Below are 20,867 nucleotides of genomic sequence, written 5' to 3'. Positions count from 1 at the left end.
TCATGTCATACAGCTCAAGTCTCCTCAAAAAGGACATTAATACTTAAGGACACGAAAAACAATCAACATTTAGAGTAACCAGAGAAGGTCCTCATGCTTCTAGAGCCATCTTTTTAAAAACACCCTGAAAAACAGGCAGGTAAGAGTTCTACAAACAACAGAATGGGGAGAGACAAGGAGAGACAACTACAGATCACTATGCTCATGAACTTCTTGTGATGCCCTAAGATCTACATTTGCAGGTGTTTAAGCCAAAAAGGGGATGTTTCACTGTAAGGAAGGGTGAAAAGGGGAGCCAATGGAAGTTCCAGAGGAGACAATGTTGCTTATTTTCTGACTGCAACACCGGTGCTGTGAAAAGCATTTTCTAGGCATTTTAGTACTCCAGTCAGCATTATCGTGACAAATCTGTCATTTCAGTTGCCACATTTGGATTTAATATGAGCAAGCCCCTTAAAGGGGCAGAGCAGGAAGTTAAGAAGCATTTTCTGACACCTGGTACTTGTTTGGGTTCACATTCCATTACATTTCCTGCTTACCTTTTGAAAACTAAGAGCAAACAGTATTTTGAAGTGGACTCACTGATCAATCCATAGCCTAACACATGACAGTCACTCTCTACATTAGTAGAAGTGGACAGGTATGTGTCATTTAAATTACCTTACAGATATCCAAGAACTGTCATGTGAGTCAAGATCAACCAACCTTTTGTGTAACCGTAAGCAAGCCTTAGTCTCCTTGACTGCCCTTATACCATCTGCAATAGGATCTGACTTTACTATACATTTCTAGTGTCACATTATTTTGCCATTTCCAACTACTATTGTATTCTTCTCCCCAAGTGACTGCATCTGCTATAGCAAGGCAAAACTTTCCACTTCCTTAAAACCTTCGAAAGAATATGGCCTGGACTTACTGCCTTTCCATCACCCCCACTCACCAAACCTATCAACTACAAAAGGGAGTAAACTCTTCTTCATTTCTATTTTTCTCCTGCATAAAGTCACCACTGTTTATTTCCCTGAAGAATCTCTGAGCCCTTCTCAATCTTTGATTATAAAATTCAGGGCACACATCACACATTGTTTAACATGTTCTGAAAACAAACCAATGCTCCAATCATGAGCTAATTTTCTTTCAAACTCTTAAAACCAAACAGTCCCTTCACTTCAGCAGCATGAAGACCATAAATTAACAGAGAGGGGTGTCTTTGTCTTCCATTCAAGATGTATTTCCTTCTACCACCATGCTCTGCGTCACTTTCATTTCTCACAAGAGCTGATCTCCAGCTTTGTCTGAGATTCACAATATGCCCTGTTGCACACCAAACCAGACCAAGCACTAAAGTGGTCTTGGAGAATAATCATCCCACGTATTTCAGGCTTGTAGGTATTGAGTTAGCTCCTGAAGTGATGATCACAAGCAGATCTCCAGCAAGCAGATTCGAGCAGCCCAACTTTGGTGTCCCGCTACTACTCAGCAGGTTCTTCCAGCTCTGGGCACTAGAGGGAGCGCACACCCGAAATTACTCTTTCACATAGCAAAGCCTCCTTTCACTCAGCACTGCTCGCACTCCACACTTCATCCTACCATCAACGGTGTCCAAACCGCTTCAAGTAGGCCCCGAAAACAAAGGAATCAACGAATTCAAAATAGTTTCGCACTCAAATGTCTATATTAAAAAGACCACAACCAAAAACTATGAAAACAACAACTTAAGTGTATCCTAGCATCTCTCCAAACATGAGCTAAATCTTGAAAAATTCAAGAACAATATTCTTTCTCTGCCTCTCCTGTGATTTTCAGCAATACTGAGGACATGCCTCCTTGGTGATCCAGCTGGCACATAAGATAAAAATAAGCCCTAAGTTCGGTAAACACAGAACCTCACTCCCCCCCATTGCTATCCCTACTGTATAGATAACCCAAAAGGAACAAGAACGTGCTCCACTTACTGGAGGTTCTACCACCACCACCACCGAACACTTTTCTGCACTACTATAATTTGTGGCACTTTCTATATCTAAGAGCAAGTATGATCTTGAAGGTCTCTTCCAACCTGGTTTATTCTATGTATTCTATTGCCACCAGCGAAGTCTCAACTAGTTAAAAACACACATGTAGGTCCATCGACATGCTTGGGGAGAACCTTTGAAATCAGTGTTGTGTATTACTGTATAAAGCACTCGTGTTACACAAACATGCCACCACTTAACTGCCAGGATGTCACTTCAGCATTGTAAAATAGTCAGCTAAAGAGCTGAGAAAACCAGAAAATCCAAGAGTCCTAACACTAATTTCCCTATTAGTTCTGGGAACAAAAAAGCTACGTTCACCACCTGCTTTTAAGTGAAGGTACTGCCCCTTTCAATGCTGGATATTAATTCCAGGTTAATGCATCTAAAGAGCACAATATGGACACATTCTTTGCATCAGCATTCTTCCAGCACAAAAACAACAGAGCAAAGCTGGTAAGTTACTTCAGACACCTGCCTTTCTGCAACACTCCAACACAACCAAACCAAAGGATTGTTCCAATATGTTAAGTATTTTGCCCTAACTTTCTGATCAAGTTGTTGGACAGTACCATGAAGAGGTTTCCCTTACCTAGTGAAGCGTAGGAGCCCGGGGGCAGGCCAGCTGCTGAGAAGCGCGCAGCTCCAGCTGCCTGTCCGGCAGCATGGCGAGCTTTGGCACCGGCCGCAGCATTCACATCGATGTCACTGCGAGACCTCTGCAGAGTGCCTGGGCTCGCCACACCCTTGCTGACTCCTGAAACTGCCACAAATACAACAGAATTACAGAATCAGTTGAGAAAGAACGCAAGTAACTCTGTTCAAAAGATATACATTCCCTACTACTGCATCATACCTGCAGAAAGCACAGAAAAGGATGTAAAAAAAAGTGGAGGTCAAATTGGTATTAAATAAAATACTACTGAGGTTAAGAGATAAACTGGAGCTGGTCTTGCTGTGAAATTCGGATAAATAACACTTTATTTCACAATTATCTTCATTTTGCATGAAATATTAGCATTCTAGTACAAATTGTGAGCTCTCACCCTAGGACCAACAGCACCATTCTCATCGTTGATGTGATCTATTACATTACTGAATGCTTCACAAACCTACGGTAATTCACAGCATCCCTTGCAATGAGTATCATTTTCCCACATTTAGTAGCTAAGATAATGCCAGAGGCAAGCTGAACACATACTTTGAGAATTGCTTTAGGGTCTACTTTACTGCTGTATTCTCATATTCACCTCCTATTATTTACTGAATGTTTAACTATTTGCTTCAATTTTAACCACTGGTCTGTGTCTTTAAAACTTGACTCCACCTGACTAGTTTCAGTATCCAAAAATCAGGGACTCTCAATCACTGGCCACTTGTAAAATGCAGCTCCTGGATTCACACCACAAGGCTTATAAAGACATTATGTGAAAAGAAAATTAAAATATTTAATTCTGAAAACTCATGAGAAAATTAAAGTCTTTGAATTACAAAAGCTGTGGTTTTGTTGTTGTTGGTCTGGGGTTTTTTATAAAGAGGAGCAACTACACAGCAATAGATGAAAGGGACGTTTTCAGTTGCTGTAAGCCTAGACCAGAAAATAATGTTTTGTTTCATTGAGAGTTACTGTTCCAAGACAAAACGCCGAGACAGATGATCCATTAATTGACACCAGTACATAGCAAATTACATGTTATACTTGCACAACTGAAATACATAAATTGAAGTGAGCAGGAGGCTGTCTTAGCTCCACCTGCGGTTTGCAGTGACTTGGAAACACAGTTAATGCTTCAGTAAAATTTTAAGCTGCCTTTAAAACTTTTAACTCCAAGAACACGAAAGAAAATTGGTGTACACTATGCTGCAGCCACCTTACCTCTGCCTGCAAGGCTTGATGAGCTGGCTGCAGACCATTTGGAAGACAGAGGCCGACTGGAAAAAAACAACAATAAATAAAATACATCAATAAACCAATTAAGACTCGTGTACCAGATCCAAAAGGCCAAAATAAGAGAGAGGGGAAAAAAACCCCAAATAAATCTCTGGTTCTTCTCTTCCCTTCAACCATCTCAGCAAATTTCAGATAAATTAAATACATTATTATTAAATGCAGAATAATTTGAATGATACACTTAATCTTTTATCACAGTATCACAGTATCACTAAGGTTGGAAGAGACCTCAAGGATCATCGAGTCCAACCTGTCACCACAAACCTCATGACTAGACCATGGCACCAAGTGCCATGTCCAATCTCCTCTTGAACACCTCGAAGGATGGCGACTCCACCACCTCCCTGGGCAGCACATTCCAATGACGAATGACTCTCTCGGTGAAGAACTTTCTCCTCACCTCAAGCCTAAACTTCCCCTGGCGCAGCTTGAGACTGTGTCCCCTTGTTCTGGTGCTGGTTGCCTGGGAGAAGAGACCAACCCCCTTCCTGTCTACAACCACCTTTCAGGTAGTTGTAGAGGGCAATGAGGTCACCCCTGAGCCTCCTCTTCTCCAGGCTAAACAATCCCAGCTCCCTCAGCCTCTCCTCATAGGGCTTGTGCTCAAGGCCTCTCCCCAGCCTTGTTGCCCTTCTCTGGACACGTTCAAGTGTCTCAATGTCCTTCTTAAACTGAGGGGCCCAGAACTGGACACAGGACTCAAGGTGCAGCCTAACCAATGCAGAATACAGGGGCACAATGACCTCCCTGCTTCTGCTGGCCACACTATTTCTAATGGAGGCCAGGATGCCATTGGCCTTCTTGGCCACCTGGGCACACTGCTGGCTCATGTTTAGGCGGTTGTCGATCAGCACCCCCAGGTCCCTCTCTGTTTGGCAGCTCTCCAGCCACTCTGACCCCAGCTTGTAGCTCTGCATGGGGTTGCTGTGGCCAAAGTGCAGCCCCTGGCACTTGGATTGTTGAATGCCATCCCGTTGGACTCTGCCCATTTGTCCAGTCAGTTGAGGTCCCTCTGCAGAGCCCTTCGACCCTCTAACTGACCAACATCTGCTCCTAACTTGGTGTCATCTGCAAATTTGCTGGTGACTGACTCAACCCCCTCATCCATATCATCAATGAAGATATTAAAGAGGATGGGGCCCAGCACTGATCCCTGGGGGACGCCACTGGTGCCTGGCTGCCAGCTGGATGTGGCACCATTCACCACCACTCTCTGGGCTTGGCCCTCCAGCCAGTTCCTAACCCAGCACAGAGTGCTGCAGTCTAAGCCACAAGCTGACAACTTCGTCAATTACATCATGAAAAAATACAAATCCTTTGGTTACCAATAGGCACACATTGCTAACACAAAGTTCAGGTGTTCCAGACTAGAAAAGGAGTAACACCACTATTTCTTTTTCCTAGACTCATACCATTGCACCAGACTGCTGGACATTAATATGTGAACTTTGAAGATATTTTAGCATATTAAAGGCTATTAAGAAGCAAACATACGGATGAGAGGAGCCTGCTAAAATCCAGGTAATGCCTGCCTGCCTTTCTCAGCTGGCTGTGGAAGTACTGCCATAGAGCAGAACACAATACAAGACTTTATTTTAAAAAATTAACTATGACAAAACAGAAGGGCAGCTTTTCTGAACACCACAGAAGTCTGCCTGAGTGGCTTTGGAAAAACACTTTTTGTGTACATGCTCAGAAATAGTTTAAATGACTCTTACTTGAGGCTCTCCTGTGAGCTGGAGGATGACCTGTCTGACTGAGGGAGAGATGCTATACTGCCAGAATTCTTCAAGTAGGTCTGGAGGCTTCTTTGATAGGGTGGCTCGAGAGAATTGTACAGAGACTCAGCTTCACTAGGAAAGTGATTTCTAAGACCCAGATAAGCCCTGCAAAAGAAAAGAATAACCACAGGTAGTAGCTCTATGTTTTCTTCAAAGTGTGGAGTCAGGAAGTAAAGATTACAGAATGAACCAGGGATGGATGCAAAGGAACTTGCACTGAAAACATTGAATGTATACAATGCTGCTCATCACATCAAAAAAGGAACCACCCACAACAAATGAATCTTTTCAAAATAAGAGAAATCTATTCTCTGAAACTGTCACATTCAGTTACTGACTCTGTAGGGAAGTGAGAGAAAATATTTTCTAGCCCATTCTGTAGTCAAAGTGGTGTTTCAGTGGTGTTTAATGACTTAAGGAGTGGCTAAGAATGACTGTGCAGCGGGATAAACCTTTATGACTCCTCTTGCAGCAGAAGCCTCAAATGCTGGCTGATGGTATTAACTGCCTCAACTTGCAGAATGTCTTCTCCAAAAGAAATGAGATCTTAGTTCAGGACTCTGAGCATCACAACATCAGATTTTGACCTCACTTGTGTCTTCTTCTTCAGCCATGGCTGGCCACTCACCTCTCATTAGAGGCTTCTACCAATCCATGTAAAACACACAATTTTGTCAGAGTAAAAGGTAGTCAAAACTCACTTTCTGGCCTCCACTCTTGCTTCCGCATCAGCATCATGAATGCCCTTCTTGATTGTTTCAACCAAGACAGCTGCATGCCTAGAAAACAGACATTCTTCATGCCATTTTGCTACTCCAAGTTCCGTTTTAAGTAGTAAGGCCTTTCCTACCCTTAAACATTCCTCTAAGTCAAACACATCTCAGACACGAAGTAAACACATGCTTAAACACACTCATGACACTTCTGTGAAGGTTTAGGTAAGCTTACTCCTGCAGCCTACAAGAACTATAATCTACTTTATATATCCACCTGTTGCACTTAAAAGTATCTTTTTAAAGCCATCTGCTTTCATGAAATGGAAAAAACATTTCCCCTACTATATTAATGTTAAGAAAATACTTAAGAACAGCAAGTTTGCGTCCCTGAAAATTCACCTCCAGAATCATTTAGCTTAGGAGGTCTGAACCTCAGCATGTGCTCAAAGAACAGCAAGACCTCCATTAGAACAACTAAAAATTGTCATGATAATAAACAGATTTTAACTCAAGACATGTTTTGGATTCTGTTTTGTTTTGTTGGGTTTTTTCCCCCCATTTGGTTGCTTGGCTTTTGGTTTGTGATGTTTGTTTTGTTTTCCTGGAGGAGAGAGTGTTGTTTGGGGGTTTGATGTTTCTTTTTTTGTTTGTTTGTGTTGTGTTTTTTTAATATACACACACAGAGACAAATCAAGTGATGTCACATTATTCCCTTTCTCGGGAGTACCTTCAGGTGACTGGATCTGGATGAACATTTCAGAGCCTTCTCTGGATGCCCTGCAGTCTCTTTGCTCTGATTCTGTGCTTACATTATACATTCTGCAGAGCTGATGTGTGTACTATTTTTCAATCTTTCCAGAGAAGGTACATCATGCTCTTAATTATTACCAGAAAAAGTCCTCCAGCCTGTCCAACTTGCCCTCTTTTACAGCAAACACACATTTTCTCCTTCCAGGAGAGAACAGATCTTTTGCTGCACAGGATACGTGATACAAGTGAAACTCTGGTGTGCGCTGCTCATGTGATACAGGAAAAGAGACAGAGAGTGAGGAAAGAAGGCAACACGAAATACAGGCTGAAGCAGGCAACTTTCCTCCTCTCTGGCATTCCAATGAGCCGTGTGACCTGCTGTGCTAGAAAAGTTGTCTATGCTAGGAAGGCTGGCCAAGAGTGAACAACATAAGTCAATTAAAAGCATTCAGTGAAAAGATTTCTCTCTAAAAACTCCTTAGAAGTTTATTCTCTGGGAAAAAGAACAGTGGCCCCTACCTTTCCAACGAATGTGTCTGCCACTCTTGTAACAACAGGTCTAAAAATTCAAAGGAACGCCTAAAAAGACAGAACAAAGACTTACAATTAATACTAATTTCTCTAATGTGTTTGCTGTATAAACAGTAACCTTATTCTTACCCCTGAAGGAAATGAATACATAAAAGCATGTTTTACCTGTCAAGTAAGGACATTGGTCACGCTATTTCAAAGTTAAAATATTCTGCAGAGAAAGCAACCATAAAGACATAACCAATCCTAAACTTGAAAAAAACATCACTGTGGTTCAAATAATTATCTCCTGCTCAGGCCATGCTGTTACATATAAGCTATATGAGTTTTACCTGCCCTAAGTAACAGCCAGAAATCGGGAAAACTTAAAAATTGTATAAAGCATAGAATTTTAATATATATATATATGAAAAAATTCATCTGCTGAGTCACAACATGACATTTCTATGGTGGTCTATTTCTGCACAGTGTCCCAAACATTATTCCCACCCCTTCATCTATCATTACTGAGTATGCAGCATACTATTAGAGACCATTAGTACCGGTCTCTGCATATAGAAAGCACTCCTAATGATTTGCTGGCGCTGCTCAAACCAAGTTATGTAACTGTATTCAGTAATCCAGAATTCTTGACAATTTAGCACACAGCCACTAGGAAAGGGTGTACTTCAATGTATGTCTGAAGCTATAGCCCAGTGAACAAATCAAAGCAACATGGATTAGAAAGGTGTAGATAACAAGTCTTAAAAAAAAAAAAGTGCACTCTGTTGCCTACAACTGTAAATTTTTTGGGGTTTGGTGCATCTTTTATCTGTGCTGTTCAGACAGATTCTCCCCAAATCCTTTGGACACCTGCGTGGCATGGCAAGAAACTGGATCCAAACTGCAAGTACCAAAGTTACCTACGGCCTGATGTTCCCAAGCAAAGCTGTGGTTAAGTGGAAACACTGAAGCCCTGTAAATTGTTCTGCAGTCAGACTGGATGTTAGAACAGGTGAGTACAACCTGGGTTGAGATACTACTTGTTCCGGATGCAAAGAGAGCTTAAACTCAGAGCAAGTAGCTCACATACCCAAGCTATTCCTTGTATACACACAGCTATAACACTCTCAGGGCTAGTGTGAGTCCAGAAACAGCATTACCTGCTTCTATGAGATTCTGTGCAGACAATTACACCATTAATCAGAAACCAATTCATCTTGTCAAAAGCCAGTCCAAGTGTTCAAATGTCATGTTCTTAGACAAACAGCAAGATGAAGTTGTTAAACATGACAACACATTGATATAGCACAGCCTATCTAAGGCAGCAGTCACTGCCTCAACCTCACAGGTCCCACCATGGTAGGTTTATTATTATGGGCACAGCGTCAGACAACGTAATTCCATGCATTCAGACTGCATTGCACAGAGGTTACTAAGTCCTCCTGGCATCAAGAGAGCAAGATGTTGGCACACACTGTATGCGGCAGACAAGAGCTAACCTCACCAGGCCTGTCAGGTCTGGCCCTCACAGTAACTAACAGGCTCAGGCTGGTCCTTCACAAAGACATATACCTCCTGTGTGCTGTCAACACCAGTTGTGTTTGCTCCCATTAAACTGAGCAACACTGCTTCAGCTACAGTTTTGGGTTTTTCCCCCCCCTCCCTTCTGGTTTTAAATCTGCAGGTATTTTTTTCAACACGTGTGAGAAGTATTTTACATTAGAATAAATAGGCAGAAGGATCCATGGGCATCCCCCAATGGAAAGTACCACCATTCAAAGTACCCGGTAGGAAGCACCAATCCTCAGTATCAGCTGAAATTCACTGATTCACTTTTTTGTGGTTTATTGGATAACAGTTCACAGCCACAAACTTCAAATCTGTTTAGTTTCAACACATGATCACCAAATTTTAAAGAGCAACACCTTTAATAATTAGCTCTTCATAATGTACTCACCTTCGAACTGCAACTGATTTTGAGGTACAGTTGCTTGTTATTAAAGGTATGAGTCGTGGTACATGGGTATGCTGGAGAGAAAAAAACAAAGAAAAAGGAAAAAGACAAAGCTGTTAATGACAACAGAATTCTTGAATTTGTACTGTGCTAATTTAAGTCAAACAGAATTAGCAACTAAATAAAAACTGCAATCATTTAAAATGCTTGCTGAACCAAAATGTGCGATATTACTAAGACTGCTGCTAGCACATCCATTCATTAAACCTATTTTTCTCCAAAATGTCAAGCAAAAAGCACTTGCCATGCCATCAATACTCACATCATGGTGTGTCATATTTAGCTGTCAGGAGTCATCTAGGAAGGCTTAAATATAACTATCTCCTCAAAGGAATTGTAAGCTGATGTTATGTTAGTTTTGCCAGAAGAAAAATGCGATAGACACGCAGTCTTAAAAATCAGCTATGGGCATTCCTTTAGAGATCAGTCAACATGATCAGTGCTACAAAGGGCAAATTCCCTTTAATACAAACCACATCAATAACACAATAAAAGCATAACACACAACATGGAAACACCTAACATCCTCATGGGAAAAGAAAACTCTTGAACTACCACTGAAAGTGGGCAAGACAAACTACAGGAAATCCAAATGCAATACTTCAGTTCAGAATTAAAGGAGACTTACTTTAGCGTAGTCACAAAGTATTAACATTTTAATTCCAAGTATGGGTAACATGGTTTGAAAAACCCACTTTCACTCTATGTCTTTATTCCTTCTCAACTAGTCCTCAATACAGTGTGAAGCTGCAGCCTATAACAAAAGCCTGCTTATGAAGTACAGTACTGAACAATTTTTAGCATGACTCAGACTTTCTCCATAGGTTATTGTGGCAGGATATGACAACACAAATCACCAAAAAAGCAGGGAGATAATTATCAGCTCTGAGAGTAAGGCCAACTTCTGAATTTGGAGGGAATTAATCTGAAAATCTGGAAGAGCTTCACAGTTGCATTTGTTTGTACTGCTACGCTTTTTGAACAGGATTTTAGGGGGGTTGTTTGTGCTTTGTATAGTTTTCAATTTGAAAAGTGGCACATGACTGCCAGAAAGGGAACAATAAGCAACATCAGGGGAAAGAATAAAGCAATTTTACAGATGGAGAAACCTGTATATTCCAAGTCTTTGGAGCTACTGACAGAGTAATTTCTAGAAAGTGTTTTGCAAAGGAATCAAAGCCTCAGGCTTGCTTTCATTCAGCTCTAAGACTGCACATTTCATCTGGCACCCCTTTGAAGCTGTAATGATAGGTACAGGTCAGTCACCAAACCTGAATTCCACCTCCCTCTGGAAAAGATTTTCTGCCACAATGCCATCCCACAATTACACACACCCCCTTCTCTTTTTTTTTATCTTTAAAACCCAAACTTGTTTCTTGATTTACTAGCAGTCAAGAGCAAGAAATCAGCCTGCAGCATAAAAACTAACCAGAGAAGAGCTCTGAAATACAATAAAGGCATGAAGATGAGCTGGAGCTCTTCAAGATCATTGGTGTATTACAGCTTCCCTCTTCACACAAGCTCACTCTCACAGCCATTAGATACTCAAGTACCATGATTTGAACTGTCTGTTGGCGGATGCTGGCAGGAGTTTTTGGATAAAATGCTGACTTCAAAAGCTGTGATGGCTTAGGCTCTAAATAGTCAACCAATTGCACAATCCCTAGCAAACTCATTTAGTCTGAAGGACAGAAGTCCAAAGGAATTCTGCACTTTGACTCTGGTATTTCTTTTTCCACTGTAACCTGTTGGGTTTTTTTCAGCAGACCACCTCGTATAAGCCACCACCAATTGTGTCTTTGAACACTATGGACAGCATTTTCTCACTTCTATACCTGCAAACTGAGATCAAGAGAAGTTTAAACAAAGTCAGGATAGCTGTAGCCAGTATGTAGGCTTGTCTCTGAACTGAACACATAAAGCAAATTTAATAATGTCATTGCTGAATTTTTATCTCATGCTACCTTTTCTGGGTTTTGTCTCCTGTGAACAAAAAGGCAGGGTTAGCTTCTTACATGCCTGAGCTCATCTAAAACTACTGCAAATTATGTTCCAGCACTGTCCCTTTCTTAAAGGCACAGCCTAAAACAGTCACATCCTCTTACAACTGTCATCATCCTGTGTAAGGTGCAGTGTGCCATTATCCATCTCACAGTACACTCTAAGTTTGGGGAAAAAAATAATGACAGATCTTAGACCAAGTGCTGATGTAAAGGTAATGCAGAAGTCAGAGCATGTTCTCAGAGGCGTGGCTATGATACCAAAACATGCTGAGAATGGCAAAAAAAGGTGCAAGACATTAAACCACTCAGGTTTCCAACAATGCACAAAATTAAAACCACAGATGAGATCATAGTGACAAGCAGTTAAATGTCTAGCATTAAGAGCACCACAGCTCTCTGCACCAAGGACAAACTGCATGAAACAGTATTTTGGTAGCTTCAATGACACTCTCTTGAACATTAAGAGTCACTAAATTCTGAAATCATCAGAGACACCTGAAGTGAAAATGAAAGACTGATTCCCAGGAGTTGCAAATGAAGGACAGACATCTCCAACCCCTCCTTCCTGCCTTGCCTGAACACCATCATGGCTGTGTGTGAAACAGCCAGGCTAATTTTGGTCAGAGGCAAGGTGAAACCTGATGCCATACATCTCCAGTTTGCGAGCAATTTAAAGCACCTGAAAGTCTGAGTCAGCAGGTCCTTGACCCACTAGTTTGACTGTCCTTTCCAAAAAGGCAGTTAAATAAACTTGTTCTTCTACCACTACTACATTACCAAAACAACTATGAAAATACACTTGCTTTTCACACCTATTTATAGAATCATAGAACTGTCAAGAGTTGGAAGGGACTTCGAGGATCATCCAGTTCCAAGCCCCTGCCATGGGCATGGATGCTTTCCACTAGATCAGGCTGCTCAGAGCCCCATCCAGCCTGGCCTTAAAAACTTCCAGGGATGAGGCTTCTACCACCTCCCTAGGCAACCTGTTCCAGTGTCTCACCATCTTTACAGCAGTAATGCTGCAAATTTGATTTAATAATAAGTAACATTGGTCCATTTTTGAGAAAAACACCTTCCCCATTAAAGAATGATTTATAATCCTGCATCTCAGAATTTTAAGTATCTCTGCTAAGAGGGACTACCTGAACACTCCCAGCAAGTGAAGTGAGAGAGGAACACCTACCCGAATAATGAATCTAATGGCTGCACACCCAGAAGTTGCCATCACTTTGGCGCTGTTGGGAACCAGATTAAAAAGAGTAGGCACGATAGCTTCAGCGCCATGATCAAACTTGTTTCCCAGAACAGTTGAAAGATGGCTATTTAGGAAAAAGAAATAAAACTGGTTAACAAAGATTTAGTATCTCGAGTCTTCAAATAACAAAGTTCACTGGACATTTTAAAGACTTTGCTTTCAATTTGATGATTTCCAAGCCCTTGTCTCATTAGAAAGGTGGGATGTGGGACACGTTTTTCTTACTTAGCAGACACATTAGTAAGCTGAACACTAGTAACTTTATCTCATAATGAAGAACAAACACCACAATGCAAAGGCTAAGATCCTCATGTACACATAAAGTACTGTTATATTTCTACTTTTTGCCACACTTTCAGAGTATATAAACCTAAAAATCTCACGGAAATTTGAAGCTTTGAAGGATTTTGTTTGGGTTTTTTTCCATTTGAATGCAGGCAAAACTACTGAATTTATCATGTATTAGCCAAGTGTGAAATCCAGCTCCCCTGCTTATTGAAGGTTATGGTTTCCATTTTAACAAACACACAAACACGTAAAACACAAAGCAATTGAACTGTTTAGCGGTGGGAACAAACACTTCCTCCATGCAGAGACACTGTACAAAAAGAACTGGCAGGCAGCAGCAAATGACACATGAAATACATCTAAGTTTTAGGGATCAAGAAAAATTCCCAGCTCTTGGGCCCGAATGAGGACATTTTACACAGTACTTTTACACCACACCTGACTTCACGTTAGGAAAGGTCAGCACTATTTCCCAAAAGCTTCACTTTTCCAACTGTCCTTAGACAGTTACACACTGCAATAGGTCTCCCTGTCCTGTTCAATCAGGGGATCAGAATAGCAAGGGTGAACTCTGGGGCATATCTGTTCCAGATGGCCAGGGAAAATCAGTGGTTACATTAATGTCTCAGCAGAGGAAAAAAAAAAACATGTGGGAAAGGCTGCTCTTGTGTAAAAGTAAGGCTTTTCCCCCTGCCCCTGAATTTAATTAGTGTCTCCAAATTGAGAAGGGTGAAGATCCTACTTCTGTTTAGCCACAGCTTTGCAAGTTGACATGAAAGATGCTACCTTACCAAAACAATGTTCAAACCACCAGAAGGCAGCTCACTTTATCATTGCAGATAGTTGCAATGACGTCCTGTGCCAACCACCCAAGCCGAAGTGCTCCAACAGTAGAGTAATATTTAAGATGCAGTTTGCATTCATTTGTGCTAAGTACTCAGTGTAACTTGTGAGTTACACTTGTTTTGCACATACAAGGTGTTACAGTTATCAGTTACTTTGAATGTTTCTTCATGTTTAAGGCTGATTTGACTCTTATCAGTCATAGCATACAGCAGTCCAAGACAATCTTCCCTGCAACACTGATAAAGCATCTTTAGGCTCCTGCTCAAGCCTGGTGATGCACACGAAGGCACAAGCATACTCACGCTACAGTAATGCAGGCTTCTCTGACCACCTGGGACCGGAGATCCTTGGCTGACAGCTTGAAAGCACCATCCAGCAACCGCAAGTGCTGGAAAAAGCCATCATACTGTGCAGCTCCAGCAACAAGCAGTGACCGGACTTTCTTCAGCTAAAGAATTAAAGGCACCGAGTTTAGGGCACTACAGATATGCACTCCCAAAGAAAAAAGTAACTACCTTGCTACAGAAACATACATAATCATGTCTTTAAAGCCAAATAGCATTTTGAGATGCATGGCAGCAATTTAAAAAGTTGTGAAGAAATTCTATGACTTACATTGTAGACTGGGATCTGAGAATTTTTAATTTGAAAAGACATAACTCTGTTCACTTACTTGTCTTCAAACGCTAAGACAACTCAAATGTGACAAAAAAAATATAAATGCTAGATTCACACAAACATTTTAAGCTTCTAAGTAGAACCCATCATCACATAATGGCTTAGGTTGGAAGGGACCTTAAAAGAGCATCCAGTTCCAACTCCACTGCCGTGGGCAGGGACACCTTCCACTAGACCAGGTTGCTCACGGCCCTGTCCAACCTGGCCTTAAACACCTCCAGGAAGGTGGCATCCACAAGCTCTCTGGGCAACCTGTTCCATGGTCTCATCACCCTCACACTGAAGAAGTGCCACCTGCAAGAGGGACTAATTCTAGCAGTTTACATGCAGAATGTATAGCTTTGCATAAAGGCCAATTGAAACATGTACGATGGCTTTTGGGAATGCTTTCACATAAATATTAGCAGAAATTATTTCAGCCTTTTTTAAATAGTCAAATTTCTTTTTAATCTAGAAATTCAAGGTTTAAAACTTAAACTGAACATTTGTTCAATTATCTAGAGCGTATTTACATTAAGAAGAAAACATTTTACAGTGTCTCACTGCCTGTGCTTTATGCAACAGAACCCCCAAACCCAAATAAAAAGTTTACCGCATTAGTCCGCTGATCCCAATCATGTTTGTCATCTGAGAGAATTTCCCTGATTTTGTTCAATGTTTCTTCAAGTTCTCGACTAGAATAGATCTGAAGGATTAAAAAACCCCAAAATGTATGTTGTTAATAACCCAGGTAACCTGATGACGGAAAGCAGCTTAAAAAGACGGAGAATCCAATTGTAATTCTGAAAATCTAGCCCCAAATATTCCAGGTAACCAAGAGGTATAAAAGGGCATTTTAAGTAAGTCTTTGAGGGTATCAGAGTAGTGAATATTCAATAAAATAAAAAAATCTGAAGAATCAACACTGATGAGGTCATCATACTCAGACTTTTCTTAACTCCATTTAAAAAACCAGGTTCATTCACAATAATCTGTTACCACAATTCGATTTTGTTTTCATACTCACAATCACAGATCACAAACATTTGTTCTTCGCCGGGTCTAGTACAGAAGCTTCTCTCACATAGCAATTAATGTGGTCTCAGAATGTGGGATTTAGTTTTTTTTAAAGATCACAAATTGTTCACAACCAGAAGGATGAAGTTAGACAGCAGGAAGTTATTATTCCCAAGAACACTAAATAACCTTCCCCCCCCACCTTTTCTTTCTTGCATGGTCAGCAGGTTTTTCTTACATTCCCATTGATAAAACAAATTGGTTATTTGGGATGAGTTACACATTTCTCTCCCTACCTCTTCCTCTCAAGACAGGTGAGATATGAGATTAATGAGGATGAGTGTGTCTTTGACCTCCACCCTCTGAAGTTAAGGAATGACCCACTTTACTAGGTCATGCAGCACGCGCCGGTCAAGGAACATACACTCACCTCACCTTTCCTGCAACCTGAGTAGAAAACTGCAAAAATTGAGGCACTGAACTACAAGAAACACATTTTCTGTGCTGTGGAAGATGGCTCTGTTCAACATGATGGGGATAAGCAAGGGCTCTGTGGTTTTGCCCTCTGAAGAATTCTTAACAGTTCAGAGAGGCACTGAAACAAAGCTCTTGCAGGGTAAGGCAGATTCCCTTGACGTGGCAGGTCCCATGGAGGCAGAATGCTCCTTCATAAAAGCAAATGGTACTTGTGCCTACAGAAGGAGATCTAATGAGTAATTAAACTGCCATCCCATGAAACAACAATAGAATCAAACTATGTATCAGGAAAAGGAGCCACACAAAACCCTTCTGTTGTGTTTGGAGCTACGTCTTACTGCATTTTGAGTTGCCTTCCACACTTCAGCTCCTCATTCAAGAAAAGCTTAGTCAGATTAGATCTAGGAAGACACAAGCATATTCAAGACTCAGCTGTGTGGAAGTACTAAACAGGTGCCATTCCCCAGCTAAAGAATGGAAATTAAAAACTCATCTTTCAACTAAGAACTCGGAATCCAACACTAGTATTCAAATAAGGCACTAGAGTTTATTTTTGTTGATGTTTTGCTGGGGATGATGCCATGTATGCCAGAAATGTATCATTACAATTCAGGTACATTTGAAAATACAATGCCTACTTTTTAAATTATTTGCCTGCATTATTATTATTCAATTATCCCTTGAAACTGCAGTGCTACATTTGGAAATCTTTTTTGTATTAAAATACACAATTATTTTCAGTAGATCCCTGGAAAAGATTAAGGAAAGCAATAATGGATTTTAGCTGAAATACTGTGTGATGGTAACTAGTAGGACAGCAAAGAAAAGGTGGGGGGTTTGGTAACCTGGAAAAAGTAAAGAGCTTTCCATAGAGACTATAAATTCAGAGAGGAGAAGAAGCAAAGACACTTGCTTAGAAGACTGTAAAGTTACCTAAGTTTTAAAAGCAGGCTAACACATACTATTGCAAATGGCATCTTTCTTAAAACAAGCCTGAGTACACACAGCATCTTACCTGTACAGTAGGAACATCTGTAAATGCCTTAATAAAATCATCCTCATCCACAGCTCCAGCTCCTCCTTCTTTTGAGGAACCTACAGAAATGCAAATTACTGTTAGAATAGAATAGAATAGAATTAACCAGGTTGGAAGAGACCTTCGAGATCATCATGTCCAACCTATCATCCGACACCACCTAATCAACTAAACCATACAACCAAGCATCCTGTCAAGCCTCGCCCTGAACACCCCCAGCGACGGCGACCCCACCACCTCCTCAGGCAGCCCATTCCAGTGGGCAATCACTCTCTCTGTGTAAAACTTCCTCCTAACCTCCAGCCTAAACCTCCCCTGATGCAGCCTGAGACTGTGTCCTCTTGTTCTGGTACTGGTTGCCTGGGAGAAGAGACCAACCTCCGCCTCAGTACAACCCCCCTTCATGTTAAATGGGTGGAATCCATGTCAGGGTTTTCAAACTGGCATAAGCGTCTCTCACAATACCTACTTTCAAACACCAAATGTAACTTGCAAAAGTCCTGAATATCCACCACATGGAAGACTGCAAGCCTCTGAACCTGGACTTCACCATGAATAAAAGCAAAGATGAACTTTTCTTTTAATTTGTTTTCAAAAGTGAAAAATTCTCAGCAGTTTCCAATTTGACAAAGTTAATGGCTTTGTTTCACTATATCTGTGTTGGAACCAGAAACATGTTTAGCTAACAATCCTCTAGTAGTTGTATGCGTAGAATTATCAGACCTGCATCCTGGGAACGCAATTCCTCAGGATAAATGCTCACCTTAACACATGTACCACAAGCAATCAGCCCCAGACGTCTGGGGGTCTTTTTATTTATTTTTTTTATGTTGCATGGTAGCCCTAAGTGATTCATTTACCTTGTGCTTCCCAGTAATCTCAAGAGGAGCTATGAAGTGAGGTGGATTTCTCCGTCCCAAAGCTCCAAGAACTTGAACAAATAAAATAAGAACAGTGAAGGAAATTTGCATTAGAGCAAAATCCAAACTTCACTGACTGACAGCCTTCCTCTCAGAGTGCTCACCTCCACAACTGTTCCACAGGGGGCCTCCAGGATTGTGTTCCCTGAAGGAAGTTCCCAAGAACCTTCCAGACACATTACTAAAGAACTATCATAGCAAGAATATTTTCTCACCAAGAGCTTCCATGACAGTCATGTAAGCGGGAGGACAGTTACTTTTGTGCAAGGTAAACAATGAACCTATTCTTGCATAGCAGGCAAAGATGCCCCCAATTCCAAGCAAAGGGATTGGGGAAGAATAATAACAGGTAACCTGTTGCTTTCACACTGGCACACAGGTCCCAAAATCCATTAAGATCTTGGGCAGAAACTTGAGGGAACTCTAAAAAAGAAAGCCATTTAAAACCAGTGCCTTGCTTTCAGTTTCTCACAGGTAAGAGTGCTAGAATGACAGTCCCTTTGTGTAGAGGAATGAACTCAAGTTTGCTATCAAACAGAAGAACAAGTCACCAGGTTCAGACTGCACTACAAGCCTAAAACCCCAAGCAGGTGGTGAAGCTTGGCAGAATCCTCAAGTATCTTGAATAATCAAATCATGCAGATCATATGACATGACAGGTTAACTGCATGTAAGTAATCAGTCCAGCAGAATACTTCCTTCTTGAAAGGATTAAAAACAAAAAACAACCAACACACAAACCCAAAAATATCTTAACAGCAAACACATGGGAACAAGGGTCTTGTCTCAGCTCTTTCAAGAGTCAGACAAGAGAGAAGAATGTCCTCCCTAACCTGTAGAACACAGCTGAAATGGAAGCATCAGGCAGAGAAGACATGTATTTTACCAACTACAGAACAAGTGAAAACCGTAAGGAAAGAAGCAGCTAAGATGGAGTGGTCAACTGAAACAAAAACCTGAGACTTCCTGGGCAATCTGGCTCTCGGTGACTGCACTCTTAAAAACCGTTCCATGGTTTATAGTTGCTTATGGAGCAGAGAATTACATCTGCTGTGCTTGTATACTCATGCAGTTAGGAAATAGAAGAGTCTGCTACTACTATAAATTGGACATTAAGTTTATTATATCTCATCACCTCTCATGCCTTTGTGGTTACTTAGTGTAAAAAAAACACTGAAGTGATATCCAGCAAAATTTGGATGTGGTGCCTGCAGCATGGCACAGGAACATCTAACAGATTTTGACAGCCTTAGTTCAAGTATCCCGTAAAGTGATGCTGTATGCAACACAGTTCTGCATGTGTATCTCCAACACCATCTGTCACAACTGCAGAAGTGCCATACAAACTAGTACAGCTCCTCACAGGGAGGATATCCTGCTCAGAGCAGATTTTTTGTGGACCCTTTAAATGAAATTATTTGGCACAGGGGTGCCACACTAAGCTAGGCGGTACAAACTGCTGCCTGGATGCTCCATTTATAATCTCATTTCTCATTCCCCAAATACTCCAACATTTAAGAAAGTCTCATAATACCAAAATAATACTTAGGAAAAGTAAATGGAACAGAAAGCTTACATGGCCAAAAGGTTAACAGTAAACCTACTTTATCAAGGTTAAAACCGTTTCCATACAGGCAAAGAACTTATTTTTTTAACAGTTCTTAGAGGGTTTCTGTTCTTGTCAAAACTGTTTTCCTCAAACCTAAACCACTGTGTTAGTCACACCACAGTAAACCTCTATGAAGCTCACACTACACAATTCTTTGCAGCATGATAAAAGACTACACTTCTGTCACAGGAAACAGGAAAAAAACACCCCTACAATTAAGAGTTTATACAGATCTTGAGGTGAAGTACTTTGCATTCCCATCCATTACTTATTTTCTGCCAAGAGAATAAATTTACAGAAATCAAGTATCAGAAATGGACATACAGAGGCCATAAATACAAAAACATAGAAAACATTTCAAGTATTTTTAGTACACTCTTGTACAATGTTGTGATTAGAAGAGGATGAAGTAGCCTTTGCTAAGAGAAAGAAGAGAGTTGTTACTACTGTTTAAAAAACATTTGACATAGCCTAGGGACTTATCATTTCCCACTGTCCTGGTCTTAACAAGTCCACTTCCACAGACCACTTTTAATTAGTATTCCCTGAAAATTGTTTGATTGCCTCTTTGCCTGGTAATAGAAAAGGTTATGTGTTTTTTGGCAGGTGACACTTCAAAAAAAAAATCCTTATCTCTAAAAGCACATTTACTAACAGGTCGCTAATCTCTCTCCTCCTCTCTTGCAATACCACACCTTCATACAAAAAGTAACTGTCTTCTCTTTACACTGCCCACAAGTCCAAGTCTAGCATGCAAGAGAAGGAAAACCTGAACCCTTCCCACCTTTTCCTGATCTCTTGGTAGGTATGTTTAATAATTCACTCAGTCACTATTTCTGCAGAGACCAAGCAAAAAATGGCAGAACTCAACCCAGTGTTGCCCAGTTCAGAAGAAAATCTCCTACTGTGCTAACAAGATAGGTAGTAGTCACAAGCATGTAGATACCTTCAAAGAATCCTTTGTAAGGCTTGACTGCCCTCCACAAAAGCTGGGGATCTGTAAAGCTCTGCTCCAC

At 40.9% G+C, this 20,867-nt stretch overlaps 1 protein-coding gene across 23 annotated transcripts in view; it reads right to left on the bottom strand.

Annotated features, from left to right (window-relative positions):
• The window catches only part of CLASP2 (cytoplasmic linker associated protein 2), a 138,018-nt gene that overhangs the window by 47,834 nt on the left and 69,317 nt on the right, over window positions 1–20,867 (bottom strand). For all 23 annotated transcript variants that reach the window (XM_054177099.1, XM_054177100.1, XM_054177103.1 and 20 more), the window contains 10 exons: window positions 17,302–17,381; window positions 15,406–15,498; window positions 14,438–14,583; window positions 12,930–13,065; window positions 9,684–9,754; window positions 7,733–7,792; window positions 6,449–6,526; window positions 5,685–5,852; window positions 3,892–3,947; window positions 2,608–2,778 (listed from right to left, as the gene is read on the bottom strand). In XM_054177099.1, coding sequence (XP_054033074.1) covers window positions 2,608–2,778; window positions 3,892–3,947; window positions 5,685–5,852; window positions 6,449–6,526; window positions 7,733–7,792; window positions 9,684–9,754; window positions 12,930–13,065; window positions 14,438–14,583; window positions 15,406–15,498; window positions 17,302–17,381 — 1,059 coding nt within the window. The remainder of the gene's footprint in view (window positions 1–2,607; window positions 2,779–3,891; window positions 3,948–5,684; window positions 5,853–6,448; window positions 6,527–7,732; window positions 7,793–9,683; window positions 9,755–12,929; window positions 13,066–14,437; window positions 14,584–15,405; window positions 15,499–17,301; window positions 17,382–20,867) is intronic.

This window comes from Dryobates pubescens, chromosome 38 (genome assembly GCF_014839835.1).
Source record: "Dryobates pubescens isolate bDryPub1 chromosome 38, bDryPub1.pri, whole genome shotgun sequence".
NCBI classification, from domain to species: Eukaryota; Metazoa; Chordata; class Aves; order Piciformes; family Picidae; genus Dryobates; species Dryobates pubescens.
The sequence above is the reverse complement of the archived record's forward strand: the minus strand, read 5'-3'. Positions and strand labels throughout refer to the sequence as shown.